This window comes from Cricetulus griseus, chromosome X (genome assembly GCF_003668045.3).
Source record: "Cricetulus griseus strain 17A/GY chromosome X, alternate assembly CriGri-PICRH-1.0, whole genome shotgun sequence".
Lineage (NCBI taxonomy): Eukaryota > Metazoa > Chordata > Mammalia > Rodentia > Cricetidae > Cricetulus > Cricetulus griseus.
This window is the reverse complement of record NC_048604.1, coordinates 29,314,945-29,334,479: the sequence shown is the minus strand read 5'-3', so window position 1 is coordinate 29,334,479 and position 19,535 is coordinate 29,314,945. Positions and strand designations below refer to the sequence as shown.

Genomic DNA, 19,535 nt, shown 5'->3' with positions numbered 1-19,535 from the left:
TCAAAACTTACTATATTGACTAGTTTTATGCCAAATTGACACAAGCTAGAACCATCAGAGAGCCTCAATTTAGAAAATGTTTCCATAAAATTGGAGTGTAGGCAAGTCTGTGGGGCATTTTTTAATTAGTGATCAATGGGGTGGGGGCAGCCCATTGTGCCACCATGGGCTGATGGGTCCTATAAGAGAATAGACTAAGCAAGCCATGGAGAGCAAGCCAGTAATCAGCACCCCTCCATGGCCTCTGTATCAACTCCTGTCTCCAGGTTCCTGCCCTGTGAGTTCATGGCCTCACTAATTTTTTTTTGGGGGGGGTTTCGAGGCAGGGTTTCTCTGTGGCTTTGGAGGCCGTCCTGGAACTAGCTCTTGTAGACCAGGCTGGTCTCGAACTCACAGAGATCTGCCTGCCTCTGCCTCCCGAGTGCTGGGATTAAAGGCGTGTGCCACCACTGCCCAGCTGCTTCACTACTTTTGATGATGAATTTTTATATGGAACTATGAATAAACACTTTCCTCCCCAGTTATCTTTGGTCATGATGCTTCATCGTAGCAATAGCAACCCTAAGACACCTACCAAAATCCTATATTTGATTACTGTAACAGAACAAAAGACTCTCCAAGAAGCCCACACCCATAGTCTAAACTATGTTTAGATGTGTCTTAATTTCTTCAGAGTGCTTCTATTTCTCTCCAACCTTCATGCTTATGTCTATAGCAAAGTATCTTTAGTAAACCCCCAACTTTACTTCATAAAAAGGAAAAAATATTTATGTTCTTTAAATTTTATTAAGCATTACATAACATGCGCATAGTATATAATATGCTGCATTTGCCTTCTAGCAGGAACAGATGAATAACCAAGTAATTTTTTCATCCGCCAGGAAAATGCTTCTCTAGTCAATGTTCTCCAAGCCCTGAAAAACATTTTGAAAAGGAGAATGTGAGGATTCTGTTCCCATCAACAAATGTACCATGCTGTTTATTTCCAGTGTCACAGAATGGCATTCTGTTATTAAAGCAAGCGATTCACATGCCACATTTCTGTAACTGCAACAATTGAAACTGATTTGGATTTCAGAATCATTAAATAATGACCTTTAAGGACCCCTCCCATTTTGAGACAGGGTCTCACTTCACAGTCCCAGGTGACATCAAACTCAGAGATTCATTTGCCTTTGCCCTCAGAGTGCTGGGATTAAAAGTGTGCCACCACACCAAGGTCTCATGTAATCCAAGTTCGTCTTAAACTCCCTATGTAACTCCCTATATAAACTCCTGATCCTCCTGCCTCCACCTCGCAAATGCTAGGATTGTAGGGTGAGCACTATACCTGGTTCACTTCATTTTCTGACAGTAGCAAAAGAAAGAAAAGACCTTTTCTTCGCCCTAAAGCTAACTATTCATTTTCTGGATCCCATGCACATGCCCTTCCATGAATTAAAGGACAAAAACAGTAAACAGTAAACTGTCTCACAAAACAGTACCAAACACTAGGGAAATACTGATATCTTCATTCCAATTCTTTATAGATGATGAAGTAGAAAATCAAAGATGTTAGAAATCACCTGATTCTGCCTCAAGAAAACAAAAATCACTTCCCTAAGTCAGTCAAATAGCAGCAGAGCCAAAATTCAAGTACAATGACCCTAACTCTAAAAATGTTGCATCATAAATGTCCAAAGACCTTCTAAAGTGGACATAGTATTGCACATAGTATTGTCATCCCAGCACTTGGGGAGGCAAGGGCAGGATGTTTGCTCTGAGTTTAAGGTTACCCAAGGTTACACAACAAGCTCCAGATCAGCCAGGGCTATGTTTCAAGTACCTGCCTCCAAACGAAAGCAATAGCAAAACCAAAAAATTGTTTACAATGCTCAAGACTGTACTAGAGATGAGTAATGACATTCCTTCTAGGTATGAAAATGACATAGTTAGGATAAATGAAACCATGGAATGTCAAAGCCTGGAATTTAAAAAAGGCAGCTACTTCTTATCTACCTTCATGTCCATGAGATTTGGCTCTCAGACAGCACTGAACTGAGCCCCTGCAGGACTTTTTACACATTCTAACCATGTTTTCTCATTTACAAAATGAACACAAAATGTACCTAGGTTCATTGTGGGGAATCTGTGAGGTAGGAGCAAACACTAGGTGATTTAAGAGACTGAAAGAATTATGAGGGTGAGAGACAGAGATGGCTCAGTGGCAAGAGGCACTTGCGTGCAGACTTGTCAACCTGAGTTGGATTCATGGATTCCATGGGTTATGGGAGAGAACTGATTGCTTCACATTGTCCCCTGCCTTCCACATGTAACTACATTCACATGCAAACATACACGCACTCACACGGTAAGTAAATACATAAAGTTAAAAGTAACTAACGATAAAATCATCTTACAAGTTAAAAAGATACAGCATCAAGCTGAGTAATATTAAAATACTACTTGGCTATTTTTATTTTTGACCTATAAAAATAACAGTTTCATAGAATCCAATCATATATAAAATTATATTAATTCTTTTTATGTTTTGTTTTATGAGATAGGATCTTACTATGTAGTCCAAGTTAGTATCAAATTCATACATTTCCCTGCCATAGCCTCCCAGGGGCTAGGATTACAAGCATGTGCCACCATGATAGCTATATAAATTCTTTAAATAAGGCTTCAAAGGGCTGGCAAGATGGTTCCATGAGTAAAAGTGCCTGCCACCAAGACTAAGGACCTGAATTTGATCCCTGGGACTTACATAGTGAAAGGAGAGAGCTGACTCCCACAAGTTGTCCTCTAATCTCCACATATGTACCATGGCACACACACAAATGAAGAAAAACTTAAAATAAATAGCCAGGCCTAGTCCTACACTCATTTTATCCCAGCACTCAGGAGTCAGATGTAGGCTGATCTGTGAGTTTAAGGCCAACTTGGTCTAAGGCAAGCCAAGGCTAAATACTGAGACCCTGCCTAAAAAATAAAGAAACAGCAAACAAGCAAGTTAATACATGTGACAATGTCCTCCATGTACACATTCATGAGCAAGTGTACCCACACATGCATGAAGGCACATTACACACATAGAATACATCAACAAAGATCATTATATTTGTAAAAGACTGCATACTTCACTAGTAAAAAACATATGGATTAAATAAGTACTGTATGAATTTAGGTAAGGCATTACCAAAACCCACCACAATCTTTCAGTCATCTTACCCTGGACACATAGTAGCGATTGACTCCAGAGACACGTCTATCTCTTTCCATCAAATACCACTGGTAACGAAGGCGACCAACTCTTTTTTCCTTCAAATAAAGGACAACACAGTTTATAAATATGAGTGGCCCAGTAAAAAGATACATTTACAATTTTTCTAAAATGACAAACTGGGGGCTATTCCTGGGTATGCAACTGGCTTCTCAGCACCAACATGTTTTTTTTTTGGGGGGGAAGGTAGGGGGACTTATAACTGGCTTTAAGTCCATTCCAGGTGAGATTTGCTATCTTCTACTCTCCATGGTGCACACAGATAGAAGCCGACACACATACATGTAAGTAATAATACATTTTTACAAAAAGAAATGATTCACTGGAAAAAAAGCCATTGTTGAAACAAAAGCTAAGTGGACAACAAAAAGCCAAACCTCACAAATAAAACTGGACCATTGCTATTAAGGATTAAATTGGTAACTGATTTCTTATACTTCTTACTATTTTGTTTGGCAACATCACGGATTTTTTTCTTTCTTCCTTGTTTTCTCTTTAATTTTTTTAAAAGTTAACACTTTTTTTTTTTTTTGAGCCGGACCTTACTGTAGTCCACCAGGCTTTCCTGGAACTCACTACTCAGACCCAGGTTGACCTCCAGCTGCCATCAATCTCCCTGTTTCAGCTTCCTGAGTGCCATGATTACAGGCAAGAGGCACCAAGCCCAGCTGTTTTGTTTTCCTGGTGAGCCAGTGAGATGGTTCAGCAGGTAAACGTGCTTGCTGCCAAGCCAGAGGACTTGAATTGGATCCCTGGTACCACAAGGTAGGAGACAACTGATCCCTGCAAGGTGTCTTGAGATTTCTGAAAGCTTGCACATGCATGCACACACACTAAATAAAATTGTAATTTTTATAAGTTAAAAAATGGCAGCTGGGTGTAGTGGCTCATGCTTGTAATACCCACACTCTGGAGATAATAGCAGGAGGATCCACAAGTTCAAGGCCAAGTCATGCCATGGAGAATGAGAAAAATGAAGGGAAGAAGAAAGAAATCTAGCTGTTGCTTTGTGACCCCGAGAAACAATACAGGTAGATTACATCTGAAAGACAATTACAAAACCAAAACAAAAATTATAATTTGACAGTACTCTAAAGCTGCGATAGAGGCCTGGGGGTGAGGAAGAACGAAAGTCAGGATGTGAGTTTCTTAAGGCTTGCAAAGGCAAGTGGGGAATTTAAAAGGAGGTAGGACTAATTAAGGATACAGGAACTATAGCTACAGAATTGTGGATGTGAGAAATTAAATCAGCAGAGTGAAGGCGTCAGATGGCTTATCAGATAAAGGCCCTTGCCCTAAGCTTGAAGACCTGAGCTGTACCCCCTGGACCCACACGGTGGAAGGAGAAACGCAATTCTGGCACGTGAAGTTGCGCTCTCCACAGGCGCGCCTTGACACGCCTGCACCCGCATACCTACAAACACGTAAAAATAAAATGACCAGGGGTGGAGACATGGCTTGCTTATTGGTTAAGAGTGCCCGTGGTTCTTGCAGAGGCCTTGAGTCCAATTCCCGGCATCCACTTCTGATGGCTCCTAACCTCCTGTCCCTGCAGATCCAAGAGATCTGGTGCCCTATTCTCATCTCCGCAGGCGCCTACACATATCACGTGCAAACACATCCATCAACTAAACAACTGCCACAAGGAGACGAGTGACGGCAAGGAGCGGGGAGACGACTAACGCCTCTGTCCTCTGCCTAGGCATCAGGGCCCGGCCCTTGTAATCTACCTCGCTAACTGCCGAATGGCTGTTTTGCCTTTTGGGCCACTCTTCCTTAACCCAAAACTAGGTTGTGTTTTGCTAAAGTAAAAAGTGCAGTCTGCCAATCTCCGCTTTCAGGCAACACTAAGAGGAGTCCTGGAGGACCCGCTCAGAAGTCCTCCCCCTCACCGAGCGGCTGCGTATCCACAGGGCCACCGTACCCCACCGTCCGTCCTAAGAACGCTCGTCCGCAGAGCCCAACAGCGGCCGCGTAGGCCGCCTTACCTTGCCCCCGTTGGTGTACTTGTGGATGTACGCAGTGGCCACCCCGGGGATGACCAAGCACACACCCATGACGGCGAGGCCAGGGAGAATCTCGAACCACATCTCGGCACCGCTAACTCGCTCCAAACAGCAACCGGCTCCTCAAAGGTGACCGGGTTTTACCGCACTTCCGGCAGCACGCAGGAGGGGGCGGTGCCCTGTAGGGCGCAGGAGGAAGCGACGGCGGCCGCAGAGGCTCAAAAGGGACTGGCGTTCTTGTGCCCCAGGGCACTGCCTCGCTGCGGCGTCTCACTGCGGCAGAGAAGAGCACGAAGCGGTCCGGTCCGCGGCGGCTGTTCCAGAGCTTGGTGATCTCAAATGGCGGAGCAGCTTTCTCCAGGGAGTTCGGCCGGCCAGGTATGCACGTTCCTCTTCAAAAAGCCTGGGCGGAAAGGGGCGGCGGGTCGCCGAAAGCGCCGGCACTGTGATGAGGGGTCCGGGGACAGCGGCAGCAGCAGCGACGAAGGCAGCGCTGTGGTCCGACCGGAGAAGAAGCAGGCGACCCACAATCCGATGATCCAGAAGACGCGTGGCAGCGGGAAACAGAGGGCGAACTACGGCGGCTTGAGTAGCGAGGACGAGAATGAACAGGAGCAGCTCGGCGTGGTCTACAAGTCGACCCGTTCGGCAAAACCCGTGGGGCCCGAGGATATGGGGGCGACGGCTGTCTACGAACTGGACACTGAGAAGGAGCGCGATGCACAATCCATCTTTGAACGGAGCCAGAAGATCCAGGAAGAGCTGAGAGGCAAGGAGGATGACAAGATCTATCGGGGAATCAATAATTACCAGAAATACGTGAAGCCCAAGGATACATCCATGGGCAATGCCTCCTCCGGCATGGTGAGGAAGGGCCCCATCCGAGCTCCCGAGCATCTACGTGCCACCGTGCGCTGGGATTACCAGCCCGACATCTGCAAGGACTACAAAGAGACTGGATTCTGCGGCTTCGGGGACAGCTGCAAATTCCTCCATGACCGTTCAGATTACAAGCACGGGTGGCAGATCGAACGTGAGCTTGATGAGGGTCGCTATGGTGTCTATGAGGAGGAAAACTACGAAGTGGGAAGCGATGATGAGGAAATACCATTCAAGTGTTTCATCTGTCGCCAGACCTTCCAAAACCCTGTTGTCACCAAGTGTAGGCATTATTTCTGCGAGAAATGTGCACTGCAGCATTTCCGCACCACCTCTCGCTGCTATGTCTGTGACCAGCAGACCAATGGCGTCTTCAATCCAGCGAAAGAACTGATTGCTAAACTGGGAAAGCATCGCACGGAAGCACCGGGAGGTGCTTCTGATTTCCTAGAAGACCCCGAGGAGGAAAGTCCAATGCCCACTATTTAGATTTGCCATAATTCCCAGTCTCAAAAATAAACATTTTGTTGTGTCTTAAAAATCTTCTGGAGTCTTTCTTTTCTTTTTTCTTTTAAAAGGGAAGTGGCAGAGAAGGCAGGTGATGGAGTAGGGGCCTGGATGAACAACCTCAAGATAGGTATTATCTGGATTTTTGTAGCCCTGAAATAAATATTTCCCTGGTGAGTATTTTCAGAGCCCTGTGTCATAAGTTGTGTGGATGGGAGAAGTTCATGAAAACAGCTAAGTCAAGAACTAAACCTATTATATCACATTTCTATATTAATACTTTAGAAATTACTTTGATGCATTATGTTTTTGGAGCAAGTGATGTTTTAAAATGCACATTTGGAGTGTTTGAGTTGGTCCTTGATCTCTTTGAGAGTGTGTCTTGCAATCTTTGGAAGATGGTCCATGCTTTCTTTGAAGCACCTATAGGTAACCCCCATTTCCACAAATGATGGAATATGGTAGATACTGTCCAATATGATAGATACTAGCCTTGTATGGCTGTCAAGTGCTTGAAATGTGCAGATGGCCGCTGAATTGGATGCTGTACTTAACTGAATGTGTGAACTTGGAGCTGGTAAAAAGCCTAATGTTTTATAATCCATTGTCTGAAACTATCCGTGTTCTCATAGACTCCAATAGAACTAATCACACCCTGCTAAAATTAGTGTATTTGTCTTCAAAGTTGCTTGGGAACTAGCTTAGTGTTTGGTATGTAATAAGAAATTGATAAGAGGATTTTTAAGAAAGGGGATTTCGATCAAAGCTTTGGGTGCACACCAAGGAATTTTAAGTTGTATTCTGTAGGTAATGGGGAGATGGGAATGAGAAATACATTTGGTTAACATTACTGAGATGCATTGAGGACAGGCCAAATGATTAGTCAATATTTTAGAATTGGGTTGATATAAGGAAACAGATGAAAGTATAATTTGGGTTAAAGTGGGCTTTATTCATATTTTTTAATCAATTTAAAGATACTCTTTGAACAGACTTTTTCTTTTGCCTCTCTCTCTCTTTGGTTTTTCAAGACAGGGTTTCTCTGTGTATTCCTGGCTGTCCTGGAACTCACTCTGTAGACCAGGCTGGTCTCGAACTCACAGAGATCTGCCTGCCTTGCCTCCTGAGTGCTGGGATTAAAGGCGTGCGCCACCACTGCCAGGCTGAACAGACTGAACAGAACAACAGCACTGTGTTGAGGATAGGGGCTAATAGCAATGAATAAAATAGACACACAGCCCTCAACTTCATTACAAATGTGCTGAGTATGGAAAAAGAGTACACTGGGTTGATTTCAGAATTAACGTAATCTCTTGGGCTGGTGACATGTCTCAGTGGGTGGAGGCACCTGCTGCCAAACTTGACCACCAGAATTGGACCCACATAATGAAGGGACAGAGTTGACTCCCATCTTAGAGTACACCCAGAGAATAAACTAAATAAAATGTAAAAGGGAAACTAAGAATTAACCCAGTCCTGGACTGGAGGAAATATGGTTCACTGGAAGAGCAACTACCTGGACTGCCCAAGGGGAAAAAAGAATTGAAACACAGCCTAGGAGTTCACAGACATGAAATCACTTTTTCTTAGTATTTATTTGGTGTGGATATGGGTGTGGGTGTGGGCATGTGCCTGAGTATATTTGGGCATCGTGTGTATGTAGTGCCTTTGAACGCCAGAAAAGGGCACCGGGTCTACTGAAACTGGAATTGGGGGTTCTCTGCATGAATAGCAAGGACTTTTAACTGTTGAACAATCTGAAGAGCCCCAAGAACTCACTTGCTAGAATAGGACAGATTCTGTAGTAAAGACTACATGTAACATTACTGAGGTCCATTGTTGTGCCCATGTTGCGAAGCTCCCCAAAGACCACCAGGAAGACAGACTCAGATGCAAACACACAAGGTTTATTGTTCTACCGCTGGAGGACCTCTGTCTAGCAAGCTGATGCAGCAGTCTCCAGAGGGAATGGAGTTCCTTGTCTACTGCTAGGTTTTTTTTTTAAGGAAAGAACTGCAGGGAGTTACGTTAAGTTACATTAGCGGGAGGGGAGAGATTGGGGTCGGTTCCTGATTGGTTGACATTTGGGGAACAATTAGGGGAATTTTTCAAAGTCATATTTTGGCATGAAATAACCTGTGTGCCATATATTCTCATTGGTCGGTGCTGAGAGGGAACATTCTGTGATTTTTATGGCTTTGTCTTACTTGCAGGTGGCCTGTTGTACATAGATACCAATAGTATTCAGAACTGAATATCCTGTATCCAGGAGACTACTGGGGAGGTTTTGGTCTCTCCTGGAGGTTTTTTTTCTTTTTTTCTTTTTCTTTTTTTTTTTTTTTTTGTGGCCAAACAGTTTCCAGGAGCTAGGGGGTCTCGAGTTTCTTTGTGTTCAGTTTTGGCTTTAGGCTCCAGGAAGCTAGGCAGAAGTGTTTGGTCTGGAGTTTTGGCTCTTCAGTTTACTAGAAAGTGGGCTTGAGGACACAGAAAATTGTAGGGATACTTTGTAATCTAACAAATAAACCTTTTGTGAAGATCAGTGTGCAGAGGTAAGCCACTAGTTAGCCATAAAAGCTGTGCGTTGGTGGCACACACTTTTAATCCCAGCACTCAGGAGACAGAGGCAGATGGATTCCTGTAAGTTCAAGGGCACCCTGGGTTACATGACATTGAATCAGTCTAAAAGAGAAACAGCATGCCTTTAATCCCAGTGCTAGAGAGGAATATAAAGCAGGAGCTTAGTGCAGTCTCAAGGAGTCTGAATTTTGGTGGAGAGCAGTCATTTGAGGTTTGGTGGATACCTGTTCTGTCTGAGCATTGGTTAAGGTGGGAACTCTCTAGTGGCTGGCCACTTGCTTCTCTGATCTTCAGCTTTAAGCCTAATATCTGTCTCTGGGTTTTTATTATTTGTGCTACTGAAAATAATATTTAAGAGATAAGTAGACAACTATGTTCATAGCAGCATTGTTTGTAATAGCCAGAACCTGGAAACCACCTACATGCCCTTCAACTGAAGAATGGATAGAGAAAACGTGGTACATTTACACAATGGAGTACTACTCAGCAGTAAAAAAAAAAAAAAAAAAAAAAAAAAAAAAAAAAAAAAAAAAAACAATGACATCTTGAAATTCGCAGGCAAATGGATGGAAGTAGAAAAAAACATCCTGGGTGAGGTAACCCAGACCCAGAAAGACAAATGTGGTATGTCCTCACTCATAAGTGGATAATGATAATCAGCCTACACAACCCCAGGGAAGCTAGGTAACAAAGAGGACCTTAAGAGTGACATACATGGATTTACCTAGGAAGGGGAAATAGACAAAATCTGAGTAAATTGGGAACATGAGAAGTAGGGTGGAGGGTAGAAGGGGAGGAAGGGGAGGAAGGGGAGTGGGGAGGTGAACATGAGGGGATAGGATGGTCGAGTTGGGGGTGGGACAGAGAGGGAGAGCAAGGAAAGAAGTATCTTGATAGAGAGGGAGCCATTATGGGATTATCAAGAAACCTGGCACTAGGGCAATGTCCAGAGATCTACAAGGATGACCCCAACTAAGAATCTAAGCAACAGCGGAGAGGCTATCTTAAATGAATGCCCTCTCCTGATAATGAGATGATGGAAGCAGAAGCAGACACCCATAGCTAAACACTGAGCTGAATTCCTGGAATCCAGTTGCAGAGAAGGAGGAGTGATGAGCAAACGGGTCATGACCATGCTAAGGAAACCCACAGAAACAGCTGACCTGAACAAGGGGGAGCTCATGGACCCCAGACTGGCAGCTGGGGAACCAGCTTAGGACCAAATCAGGCCCCCTGAATGTGGATTTCAGTTGGGGGGGGTTGGGAAGTCTATAGGGCCTCCAGCATCGGAACCAGTTTTTATCCCTAGTGCATGGACTTTGGGAGCCCATTCCCTATGGAGAGATTGCTCTCTTAGCCTAGATACATGGGGGACAGCCTAGGTCCTGCCCCAAATGATGTGACAGACTTTGATGACCCCTCATGGGAGGCCTCAACCTCCCTGAGGAGTAGGGGTGTGGGGGTTGGGGGGGGCATGGAATCGGTGCCCTCTTCTGGCATGCCTGTGGGCAGACCTCCACAGATCTCCATTCAAGCACTGTTTCACCTATGTGCCACCACACAGAAATGTGTATACACAATCAAAAAAACAAATGTTTTTAAAAGATGGGGACTAATACTTCAGTATGCCCCCTCACACATACACAATACATAAATAAACGTAATTTTTGAAAGAGTGAAGAGGGCCAGCAAGATGGCTCTGAAGGTAAAGAGGCTTGCAACCAATTAAGCCTATTGACCTGAGTTGGATGCCTCAATGCTCATGGTGAAGGGAGAGAACTAGCTCCCACCGGTTGTCTTCTGACTTTCACATGAGCACCACGACAAGCCACCCCAACCCTCAGCACACCAATAATAAATAAATGTAGTTAAAATTTTTTTTTTTTTTGGTTTTTTGAGACACAGTTTCTCTGTGGCTTTGGAGGCTGTCCTGGAACTCTCTCTGTAGACCGGGCTGGCCTTGAACGCACAGAGATCCACCTGCCTCTGCCTCCTGAGTGCTGGGATTAAAGGCGTGTGCCACCAACACCTGGCATAGTTTAATTTTTTAATGATGAAAAGCAATAGAGGAAACCACCTGAAATGAAACTCTGATGAAACCTCTACACACACACACACACACACACACACACACACACACACACACACAGAGAGAGAGAGAGAGAGAGAGAGAGAGAGAGAGAGAGATGATATGTAAATAAATAATGCTTTAAAATTTTATCTACTTACACATGTAAAAGTATTTTATCTGTATGTATATATGTATGTGCACCTCCTAAGTTTGCCTGGACGTTTTACAAGTCATATCTCCTCTGAAACGTGAGGATCCCACTTTTGTCAGATCTTATCTGCTCTCCTGGCCATGAGATATGCATTCCTGGTATCATTATTATTGCCAGAGAGGTGTTAATTGTGTCCGTGTGGGTATATAAACAGGAAGTCTTGTGAGATTGGAGAACAACTGTTTTTGAAGAATAGAAATCCATGAAAAGAATACCTGTGTGAACTGATTCAGTTCCTTCACCCTCAGCCCAACCCCTTGTTGTAAGCATCCAGCCTAGACCCTGAGAAGACACAGAGGCTGGAGCTCAAAGGGACCCGAGTTCCATCCTCCAACCACATGTCAGAAGGGTTCATTCTCTAGTCTTGCCCTCTGACTTCCTTGCCGTGGCAAACAGACATGTGTTTTTAAATTATGAAATTTATTCATTTGCTGTGTGTGTGTGTGAGGCCACATCATTCATATGGAGGTTAGTGTATATCTCATGGGAGTCCATTCTGGCCTTCTACCATGTGGCCCCAGTGGTCAAACTTAGGTCATCAGTATTGTTGATAAGGACCTTTACCCATTGAGTCATCTTGCCAGCCCAATAAAAAATTTTAAGGGCCAGTGAGATGTTTCATTCAGTGTAGGTTGGAAACTGTTACCAAGTCTTAAGGTCTGCATTTGATTCTGGGACCCATGGAGTGGAAGGATTGAGCTGATGTGGAGGAAATGTCCTCTAATTTCCTGGAATTCATTTGCCTGGACATACACACATGTACACACACAAAATAAGTAAAAAAGATTTAAAATTTCAGTTCTGAGATACCATCTTACTCCTGTCAGAATGGCTAAAATAAAAAACACCAATGACAGTTTATGCTGGAGAGGATGTGGAGAAAGGGGAACACTCCTCCACTGCTGGTGGGAGTGCCAACTCGTACAGCCACTTTGGAAATCTGTATGGCGATTCCTCAGGAAAATGGCAATCAGTCTGCCACAAGATCCAGCAATTCCACTCTTAGTCATATACCCAAAAGATGCACATTCACATAACAAGGACATCTGTTCAACTATGTTCATAGCAGCATTATTTGTAATAGCCGGAACCTGGAAATGGATGGAACTAGAAGAAACCATCCTGAGTGAGGTAACTCAGTCACAAAAAGACAAACATGGTATGCAATCACTCATATATGGATTTTAGACATAGAGCAAAGGATTACCGGTCTATAATCCACACTGCCAGAGAAGCTAGGAAACAAAGAGGATCCTAAGGAGACATACATGTTCCCCCAGAGAAGGGGAAAGGGACAAGATCTCCTGAGCAAGTTGGGAGCATGGGGGAGGGGATAGAGAGTTAGGTGAAAGAGAAGGGAAGAAGAGGAGGGGAGAGGAGGACATGAGGGAGCAGGAAGGTTGAGTCGGGGGAAGAATAGAAGAGGGCTAGATAAGAGATACCATTATAGAGGGAGCCACTATAGGTTTAAAGAGAAATCTGGCACTAGGGAAATGTCCGGAGATCTACAAGGATAACACCAACTCACAATCTAAGCAATAGTGGAGAGGCTACCTTAAATGCCCTTCCCCTATAATGAGATTGATGACTGACTTATATGCCATCCTAGAGCCTTCATCCAGTAGCTGATGGAAGCAGAAGCAGAGACCCACAGCTAAACACTGAGCTGAACTCTGGAATCCAGTTGCAGAGAGGGAGGAGTGATGAGCAATGGGGTCAAGACCGGGCTGGAGAAACCCACAGAAACAGCTGACCTGCACAAGGGGAGAGCTGTTGGTCCCCAGAATGATAGCTGGGAAACCAGCAAGGATTGATTCAGACCCCCTGAACATGGGTGTCAGTTTGGAGGTCTGGGTAATCTATGGGGCCTCTGGTAGTGTATCAATATTTATCCCTAGTGAACAAATGTACTTTGGAAACCCATTCCACTTAGATTCATACTCTCTCAGCCTATGAACAAAGGATATGACAGACTTTGAAGATCCCCTATGGAACCCCTCTCCCTCCCTGGGGAACAGAAAGGGGTTGGGATGAGGGTTAGTGGGGGGTTAGTGGAGGGCAGAGGAGGAGGGGAGGGAGAGGGAACTGAGATTTACATGCAAAACAAGCTTGTTTCTAATGTAAATAAAAAATAGAAAAAAAGATTTAAGTTTTTAAAAAATCATATATTTTTATTTCCTGTGCTTAGGTGTTTGGCGTGTATAATGTGTTACATGTACCATGTACATGCATGTACAGTGCCTGCAGAGGACAGAATAGAGCATCAGATCTCCTGGAAATGGAGTTACACAGAACTGTCACATGGATGCTGGGTTCCCAGCACAGGTGGAGAAAGCAGAAGCACGGCTGCCAAATAGACTGAGTCCTGTAGACGGATTTTTGTTCGGGCTGCCAGATCACAAAAAAAAAAAAAAAAAAATGACACGGAGACTTACTATTAATTAATTAAACTTGGCCTTACCTTAGAGTTGTTCCTAACTAGTTCCTTTTTTTGATGCAAACAGCAAGAGGTTTTATTGCAGTTGTTTAATGAGCTAACCCCATGTTAGCTTGGGCCTTTCATCCACCCACCATGGCAGATGGCTGGGGAAAGAAGCCGAGAAACCACAGGACAAAGATCTTATAGGGCAGCGTAAGGGGAGAGTCTAGGGGTACACAAAGGCTAAGGATTGGTGTACCTCCAGGCTTGGAGGGCTTGCCCTGTGTTGATTGGTCAACTGGTTGTTATGGCCCATAGGCCCTCCCAGGGCGGTTGCTATGCTCTCTACGTCATTGCTGTGCACTTGTCCCTAAAGCACACCCAGGGTCGTAAAGCATAGCACCATCAGCTAACTTATGATTGGTTCCTTGCCACAAGGCAGGCATCTGACCTCCTAGTGACCAAGGCAAGGTTAGGCAAGCACGTGTTAGGCTGTTATGGCTGCCGAAATGGGGAGCTGGTCCCTTCATTCCCCCATTTTCTTTTTGGAGATTCCAATCATGGAATTGCTGTCTCTCAGGTGTCCCCATCAGGGAGTGAGAGATATTGGCATCCCCTATGTAAGGGAGATCCTTCTGACTTAGCATTTCAACCAGGGAAAATGGGCGACGTATTCTTTCCCATGCTACTTCCTGCTGACTTTGGGACGAAGTTAGGGACCCAAGAAGGCTGAAATGCTAGTCAAAAGCAAAAAGGGAATTTAGGCAATGGGGAAGCAGGTTGTTGGCAGAGTCTGTTGAAGAGACAGGGGGTGTCCACATCAGCTGGACTGGTTCACATCCACAGCACGTTCAGGGCCCTCAGTCTACTTAGGAACTGATACTCAGATGTATCTGCCAGAAGCAGAAACCTGTTTAAGATATGTTTAAAGTGGGAACAGAAGTTAAAATTTATTTATTGAAACCCTCAGTGCAGAAAAAATAGATTTCTGGATATCTGTTTAAACAGCAGGAACATATTTATATCTTTGAGTCCTAGCAAAAACTGCAGATTTGGGCTAGAAGCATGTACATTGTCTTCTGTCCAGAGAGCCAGGTATGGATTTAAGTTTATACTTAGATGGCAACCAAAATAAACCTAAAAACCTTGACCTTGTGCCTGAACAGTAGGTAGTCATTACTTTATCAGCTACCAAGCTGACTATAGTCTATAGTAGATCTGACTGCCTGATGCTGTCAAGCTGACAACCATTAATACTTTCAGAGATCTGAGAAGGGTATATTTTATACAGTTTCCGAATCTATTAAAAAGTGACAAAAGCCAGTTAGAAGCCAGTCCATATACAGTTAGCCATACCCAAGTCTCTCCATTACCATTGGAGGCAGAAGTCTCAAAGAACAGCAATCTTCACCAGGCCTATAAGGTGAGAGGTTTTTTTCTCTCTGTGGAAGAGGGACATGGAAAAGACTGACCTTGTTTTATCTAGGCAAAAGGGGTGCAATCAATTTTCCAGTGTCCAGCAGCTTTGTCCACAGTCTTGGTCAGGTCCTGGCAGGCAGCAGGTGTCACATCTGAGCATCTCGCTCACTGGTCAGCGTTGTCATCATCCAGGTGCAGGAACTGGGGTGTCTCATAATCTTCTTTGGAGACTTTGGGTCACTGTCAGGATCTGGCAGTCTGTCTGATATTATAAACTTTTAAAATAACATTTTAAATGCCATATTCTGCAGGTCTCTGAAGCATTAGAGGTCTGTCTGTCTATTTTAGTTACTTGCCTTAAGTGCATTGGTGGCTAGGTAAGTCCTTATTTCTGTAATTAATTTTTAGTCTGACTGTAACAGGTTTTAACTTAGTAAAATATTTGAAACTTAGCACAGTTGACTTTAAAACTGCATAGAGTTACCTTATATCCCTTAAACAGTAGCTACATGTACACATTTTAGTTGCTTGCTTAAGCTTAATTTCTGAAAACATAATTATATTAATTTGTATTTTTAACATCTTAGATTAACAGCCTTTATAAAACTAGAACTTTACATTGTTAGACTTTGCTTAAAAATGATTCTAAATTGAAGTTCTTTAAGTACAAACATTAATAAAAACACTTTAAAATCATAAACATTCAAAAAAACTGGTTTTAAAAAGAAATTTAAAATCCTTTAATGTCTTTCTGTAAGATATAGAAGCATTAACATTTTAAATCTTAATTGAAAAACTTGTTTATAAGATGGTACCTCCTAATTTCCATGTGGTCACCGTTAGTCAAGATGTTGGTCCAAGTATTTTTTTCAACTTCAGCAAAATGGCTACCAGCCAGTCACGTGACCAGCTTTCCATGTGACTGACTGCAAAATGGCGATAACCTGCACCATTTGTTTTAGCTGTATGCTTGTGACAGAACTTAGGTTATGCCAGGAAACAGATAGAACTTTTTTAAACAAGCATACATAATTTACTTGAGAAATAAACAGAACTTTGTAAACAGAATTAACTTAATATGGTTAAATTTTTAGCTTATATTACCAATTTTTGAAATTCACTATTTGTAAACCTGAGAAACCATAGCAAACAGTTTACGTTTCTCTCTGACTTTTAACAACCTTTTCTCTGACTTTGACAACTTTCCTCTGACCTTCTACGACTTTCTTTGACCCTCTATAACTTTCTATATACCTTCAGTTCATTCCTCTGATTCCCTTAGACATTCTTAGACAAATTTCTCTTTGCCTTCCCCTCTTTTTCACTTTAGTCTCCTACATTTTCTCTCATTTTTCAGTCAACATAAAAACTCTTACCAAAGTCCTTATAGTTTTTAATAACTTTAAGGCCGTTTCTTTAGAATGTCCGGACCAGGCCAGATGGTTCACCTGCCCCAGCTCCATGTGTTCAGGGCAGAGACCTGGGGGGGGTGCTGCTGCTGGTAATCCCAGACCCTCTGCCAATGCAGGGGTGGGAAAGACACTTCCCGGATTTCCTGCTCCAACATTCTACATAACACGTGTGTGGAGCACAGAGAAGGCCGAGCAAATAGTGGCCTTGCAAGCCATGTGCTCAGGGCAGGGAAATTCCTGCCGTCATGCTAGGACCTGCAGCAGGATGGCCGCAGCAGTGGTTGGAGTTCAGAACAGCAGCCTCACCATGTGCTCGGAGACAGGGTACCCTGCCACAGCACACTCTAACATGGAGGAGGAACTCCTGTCCCGCACGCCACATCCTCAGGATAGCAAGAAAAGACCTGTGACCCACGCATGCCACACGTATGGGCGGTAAGGACAGAGAGAGACGCTGCTGGAGTCTTGAGCAGCAGCTGTTCTGAAAGACCTCCAGAGTCAGGACAAAAGACAAAGACAGGCTTAGCAAACACACAGCACAGACTAGACTAGGGTCCTATTCAGAATTTCAGATGGCTAGCCACATGGGGAACAACTTGGTCCACAATCAAGTCTCCCCTTACAGATTGGGCGACCCCCCTGGGTTCCCTTACAGATGGAGCAGGCAACTTGGTCCCACCAAGTCCCCCTCCTACAGATTGTGCAACCTTGGGCCCTCTGGCCCTCTTTTTACAGACTGTGGAAGCTGCCACTGAAGGGACCTGCACCCCTTTCGGCAGCCATAACAGCCGAACACGTGCTTGCCATAAACCTGCCTTGGTCACTTAGAGGTCTCATGACAAGGAACCCATCAGAAGTTAGACACTAGAAAGTCAGATGCCTGTCTCATGACAAGGAGCCAATCAGAAGTTAGCTGGTGGTGCTATGCTTTACGACCCTGGGTGTGCTTTACGGATAAGCGCACAGCAATGACGTAGAGAGCATAACACCACCCTGGGAGGGCCTATGGGCCATAACAACCAGTTGACCAATCAACACAGGGCAAGCCCTCCAAGCCTGGAGGCACACCAATCCTGAACCTGTGCATACCCCTAGACACTCCCCTTACGCTGTCCTATAAGATCTCTTGGGAGATCCTAGGAGCCGTCTTTTGCTAGCCATCCGCCATGGCAGGTGGGTGAAAGACCCGAGCTAACATGGGGTTAGCTCGTTAAATTACAATAAAGCCTCGTGCAGTTTGCAGCAAGCTCTCGAATCTGCCTGGTGATTGGGGTGACCGCGAACGTGGCCTGGGACCCCGGATACTTGAGTTTTCAGGGGTCTAACACCACCTGAACCTCTGCCCAAGGCCTACTTACAGATTTTGTTAGGGAACCCAACATAGGACCTTTACATTTACACAATTAAACAAAACAACAGACATGAAAACACAAAACTGACACAGAATCATACAGCTCAGGATCTGCCAAGCCAGCACCGAAAAGCAGGCAGGCAGGGTGTGGATTACAACAGATCAGATAAAAAATCCTGCTTAACTGGCCAGTCACACAGCCTGTTCTGATCCTCCAGGCTTCACAGAAACCATACAGAAACAAAGACAGAAAAAGGAAAGTTACCTGTGTGGCGCCATGTGACTTAACAAAAGGGGGTGTCATGGTGGATCCTGAATTGAAAACCAAAGATAAAAACACACAGAGACAGAATAGACAGAAAAGAACAGACCACAACCCAATCTGTCCGCGCCACTTATAAGGCAATGGCACCGGGTGGACGGGTAGCAGAACCAGGCGGCTGCAATCACTGCTAACTGAGGAGGGTCTAAGTGTCCTTGGTCCTCTGTACATCCTCTTGGGGCGTCCCCCAAGGCTGCAGTCTGCGACCCTCCGGGCACGTCTGCCGATTATGACCACCAGGACAACTACAAACTGAAAACCGAACCAAAAGCACGCTTTTACAGAATCAGAATAGACAGAGACAGAGCTGGCAGACAGTAGACGAGACAGCATAGGGTACCCACTTACCTCCAAGATGGACGCTACTCAGGTGAGGGGTGGTGGCAAATCCAGGATGAGCCCCCAAATAAAAAACCCCCAGAGGCTTAGGCCCCGAGGATCTCAGCCCAGGACCACGGCAACCCCAATCACGAGGCAGAGGCGAAAGCTTGATGCAAACAGCAAGAGGTTTTATTGCAGTTGTTTAATGAGCTAACCCCATGTTAGCTTGGGCCTTTCATCTGCCCACCCTGCTGGATGGCTGGGGGAAAGACCCTAACTAGTTCTTATAACTTAAATTAACCCATATTTAAATTTACATTCTTCCCTGTGCATGTTACCTCATCTCTATTTTGCCCATCTTGCTTCCTCTGCATCAGGCTGGTGAGTCTGCCTTTTTTCTTTCTCCGAGTCTTCTCTGTCCAGAATTCACACCTATACCTTCTGCCTAGCTATTGACCACTTTGCTTTTTATTAAACCAACCACAGTGACACATCTTCACACAGTGTAAAGGAATATTCCACAACAGTCTCCCAGATTATGGAGCCATTAAAATGAAGGTTTCATTGGCCCTGGACCCTTTCACTTCCTGCCCCTCTACCTGCTCATGAGTCTTGTGTTTTGCACTATGGATATGAATACAAGGGGCATGCTTCAAACCCCACTGCCCTCAGGCCTGGAGCAAGGAATGAAAGAAGACAAATACAGGGGAGGTGATAGCCAGTGCACCTACAGACCAGCAACCTGTATTCCGTCTTGACTTTTGCTCACTGATGC

General features: G+C 44.5%; 2 protein-coding genes across 2 annotated transcripts; one reads left to right on the top strand and one right to left on the bottom strand.

The window, feature by feature from the left end:
• Positions 1 to 766: 766 nt before the first annotated feature.
• Ndufa1 (NADH:ubiquinone oxidoreductase subunit A1) lies at positions 767 to 5,402 on the bottom strand. Its single transcript, NM_001246761.1, is given in 3 exon segments — positions 767 to 914; positions 3,214 to 3,303; positions 5,254 to 5,402. Coding segments are annotated over 3 exon segments (213 nt in total). The 5' UTR covers positions 5,356 to 5,402; the 3' UTR covers positions 767 to 893.
• A 77-nt stretch (positions 5,403 to 5,479) lies between these two features.
• Positions 5,480 to 6,693, top strand: Rnf113a (ring finger protein 113A). The gene has a single exon (XM_027431955.2). It carries the CDS (start codon positions 5,611 to 5,613, stop codon positions 6,637 to 6,639), a length of 1,029 nt encoding a protein of 342 aa, XP_027287756.1. The 5' UTR covers positions 5,480 to 5,610; the 3' UTR covers positions 6,640 to 6,693.
• The last annotated feature ends 12,842 nt before the right edge of the window (positions 6,694 to 19,535 follow it).